The 4131-nt window shown below is 34.9% G+C and overlaps 1 protein-coding gene across 1 annotated transcript; it reads right to left on the reverse strand.

The window, feature by feature from the left end:
• Window positions 1–1021: 1021 nt before the first annotated feature.
• LOC128199225 (body wall muscle protein HR-29-like) lies at window positions 1022–3511 on the reverse strand. Its single transcript, XM_052887782.1, has 3 exons — window positions 2465–3511; window positions 2023–2185; window positions 1022–1237 (listed from the first exon to the last, which is right to left on the reverse strand). The coding sequence occupies exons 1-3, from the start codon at window positions 2602–2604 to the stop codon at window positions 1022–1024; spliced, it is 519 nt and encodes a 172-aa protein (XP_052743742.1). The 5' UTR covers window positions 2605–3511.
• Window positions 3512–4131: the final 620 nt, after the last annotated feature.

The raw sequence follows: 4131 nt of genomic DNA on the forward strand, positions 1-4131 counted from the left end.
CCGCCACGTCACCGATGTCATACGCGATAGAGAGCCATTACGTAGAGCCGTCCACTGTCAGCGCCGTCCGTGCCAACTGCCAATAGCCGGCCAATTATATCGATGGCTAAATTATATGTCTCTGCGTTTATGTCATGCTAAAAGATTTTCAAATAGGACGCCTGTATACAATGATAAATTTAAAATGATTCAATCATATGATTGAATCAATCTTGGACACTAAATCTTTTTATACCGGCTAAGTTACGTTTACATCTATTTACAAGATATCTAACCAGTGAGGAAACCTGCATACGGCATATTGATTCAATCATATGATTGAATCAATCATGGACACTAAATCTTTTTATACCGGCTAAGTTACATTAACATCCATTTACAAGATATCTAACCAGTGAGGAAACCTGCATACCAGAGAATTTTATTAATTCTCTGCGTGTGTGAAGTCTGCCAATCCGCATTGAGCTATGGTGGACTACTAGCCTAATCTCATTATGAGAAGAGACTCGTGCTCAACAGTGAGCCGAATAAGGGTTGTTATTGATGATGATGATGATGATGAACCAATTACATATTATTTTTCCCCATAACATTGTTTACGCAGCGCGACGGAAGTTCTCAAAAGGAATATTTTTCCTGTTTTTGCCACATTTTTCATCGATCTTCCGCTGTTATTGGTCGTAGCCTGATATTTTATATAGCCTTTCTCGATAAATCGACTGTCCAAAACAAAGAGAACTTTTAAATTAGAATAGTTCATAACATTAGCACGTTTAACCAAAAAAAACTAATTCTTCAGCTTTATAATGAAGCTTTTATGCTTTATGAAAAGCAATAAAGTGGAGCTAAGTTGACTCACTGTTACTTATGTTACATACCAACTCGTATTAATCTTGTTTTAATGATTTTAGATACAGAACATCACAATTTTTAAGCTTAAATAAATAAACATAGTACTAAGTTAAATAGAAATCATTTAAAAAATAAAACATCAAATAATAATAAAATATATGTAATCCTTTTATTTTGTTAATAACTGTTTTGCAGTGGTGGTAGGTAAAGGTGCTTCGATAACTAAAACACCGTCTTTTGATAACTGCGATACAATGGTTTTAGGGTCGACGCCTTGGGGAAAGTGGAACTCCCTGCGGAACTCCGTCACAGTTGTGCTGTTGTCAGTCGCCTCCTCGTGAGTTGCAAACACTAAGAGTACGTTGTCTTGTATGGTTACGGTTATCTGTTAACATAAATAAATATACAACAAATATTAAAATATTGGCTTATAATAAAAATCATGGAGAAATTACTGGTATACAAGAGACTTAAAAGCTATGCTTCAGGTTGAAGGCAACATATTACAGAGCAGTGCCTGTTTGCCTGTTTACTAGCGATGGTTTCTAAGTTAACTTCATGTGGGCCAAGTGTATTTCGTCAACTATTACTAAAAACAGCAATATCATCTCCTGAGATTGATCCGAAAGTTAAGAAATGTGCGTTAAGTGGTGCAAATGTGACACATTAGGTCACCCCATTACTGAGTTTTCAAGTATTCTTGGAAAATGGTGAAATATCATCCGCAGAGTGCGCTATTTTTCTTGTTCTATTCAATCAGTGACATATATACTGCATTTTCGTTTCATAAAAGCGGCGCGTAAAAGCTGTTCTCATTGCTAAACAGAAAGCAACTTGAAAAAAACTATTTGCCCCAAAGTGACCTACTTTTCTTGTTCTATTCAATCAGCGACTGTATCTGTATAGACTGTATAAAAGTTGTTCCTAATGCCAAAGCTAAAGCTGTTCCTAAAGCGGGGAGCAGCTTTTTGACAAGTTTCATATTATAAGTAATCTTCTGTCAGTTCTGTGAGCCTTGCAAATGTCAGTAATCATCTTTTCTATGTATCATACGAGTACAATATATGTCGTTGTATTCATTATACTCACAAAGATTTCTTCAGTAGTGGTTTGTTTTGGGCGTTTACTATCACTTGATTGATAATTATTTTACGAGTATGATAAACATACCTCAGATGCATCAAATTGGCTGACGTCGTACTGCAGTCTCAGTGTCCTGTTCTCTCCCTCGCCTTCGACCAGTGGTGAGTTGGACAAAAAGTCCAAGTTGACTGGTTCTTTGGTGGTGGTTGTTCCAGAGCTATTTCTATTTAATTGACCTTGAAGAGTTTTGCTGAAAAGTGTTAAATCATTCTATTTGAATATGGGTTTCTCTGATTCTACGTTTCAGAGTCTTTGACGTTTTCAAGTCGAGCCCTTTCGGAGGAGTGAGACCGCAAATACCGTGACTCGAGGTTTCTGTAGAGATACAGTAGCTTCTAGCTTCTATTTAGGCGAGATAGAAGATTCTACAGCTTATCTTCATGGAAAAAGAAGAGCTTACGAAGCAGACTGCCAACCTTCGCTAGTCTGAGGAGCACTTAAAGAAGAATAATAATTAGCATATTTATACCTTATCTTGGTCATCTCTTCATCAATATCTTTCATATGTGCTGCAAACCTGTCCTTCATAGCAGAGAATGCATTGTCGAAGACGAGAGCATCTGTCACCTGGATGGGAATATTTTGTTGACTTTCTTGTGTTTGAGACATTGTTTTTGTGTTGTGAATTATGGCTATGAAGGTTTATTTAATTTTGGGTGTTGTTTGGATCGTGACTGGTTTTGTGAAATGTTGTACAATTTTGACAACTCTCTATTTTTTTTAAGTAATTAAAGAAGTTTTATTTGTTATAAACTTCTCTCTTTTAAACTTCTCAGCCTTTTTTCAATTCCCGTGTATACATATATTATTATCTATATCGAAAGTGTGTTATTTGTTTGATTTTTACTTGTTACGCTTTCATGCTTAATCCAACCTATCAAAATTTTCTTTAGGTTGTCGGGTGTACAGAAAAATCTACAGGGTACCTTTCAATAAAAACAAACAAAACCCAATGGATAAACATTTTTAATAAAAAAAAATACAACCGACTTCAAAACCACAGAAATGTTTGTACTAAACTAAAAAGTGAAAAATAACATCGCATGTGCGACCTTCTAATCAGTTTGAAGGCAACGGCTATCTGCCAATTATTTTTTAATATGTGGTGGGTAGATAAATAGATGTAAAGGAAAACGTTTCAATTTAAAAACTTTTGTGCTACACGTTTTAGGTCATATATATGTATAATAATTAGACGTAAGTTAAATACAAAATTTGTACTTAATGAATCATCCAGCTAAACGCAAGTAAAAACATTTTCTAAGAATGCTCTATTTATTCGTCGACGCAAATAATAAAACAGCGGAGAGGAAAAATAATCCAATTAACATTTGACATTTGCGATGACATCATTAAATGTCAATGTTGCCAGATAACGTAACTTCACCCCCGAGATGTGGTATTTAGGCGCCCCTCTGATTGTCAATCCTACCCCGGGCGCCATGGCGACCGAAGTCTAAACACGGTACCCTATTAATCTCGATGTTAGGGCGTGTCGAATTTAGAGGCTAGCCAGGCGTTTTGATTTGACTCGACGTTTCAAAAGTGCTTGTAAACTAAGGCTACTCTAAATAAATGTTTTTTTTAATATTATTGCATAAAAGAAATAAAAGAAAAACCATAACAAAGAACATAGTAGCTAATCTGAGTAACTAACTTAATATACAAGTATGTGCAAAAGCCGAAGGCGGTCTTATTGAATTTTGATTTGTTTTGATTAAAAACGCTATTTGGTTTTTTAATAAATAGATTTTCACTGCACTGTTTCTAAACTGCAAACTACTTGGTTTGTTCTTAATTTTCTTATGGTCTAGAATTTACAATATTTCTATAGTCTATAACTCTATACATGTACATTATGCCTATATGGTTCAGTTGTTACCCTGTTTCTACCATCGGGTGTCGTTTTACAATGTAGCAATAAAGAAGAAGTCCACGATCTTTACGATGGGCGGACAGAGATCTAAGTAGGTACAGAAAATAGAAAATATTTTTTATAATACATATTTTAAGGGGCAAAATGGGAACATAAATTGTATGAATGTAATTGATAACTTTTTTTATGTAAGTATAATTTTATAAAGAGTATTTTTTTGTCTGTAATGTAATAAGCTGGTCACCCTACTGGGTGTGAGG

Source organism: Bicyclus anynana, chromosome 2 (genome assembly GCF_947172395.1).
Source record: "Bicyclus anynana chromosome 2, ilBicAnyn1.1, whole genome shotgun sequence".
NCBI classification, from domain to species: Eukaryota; Metazoa; Arthropoda; class Insecta; order Lepidoptera; family Nymphalidae; genus Bicyclus; species Bicyclus anynana.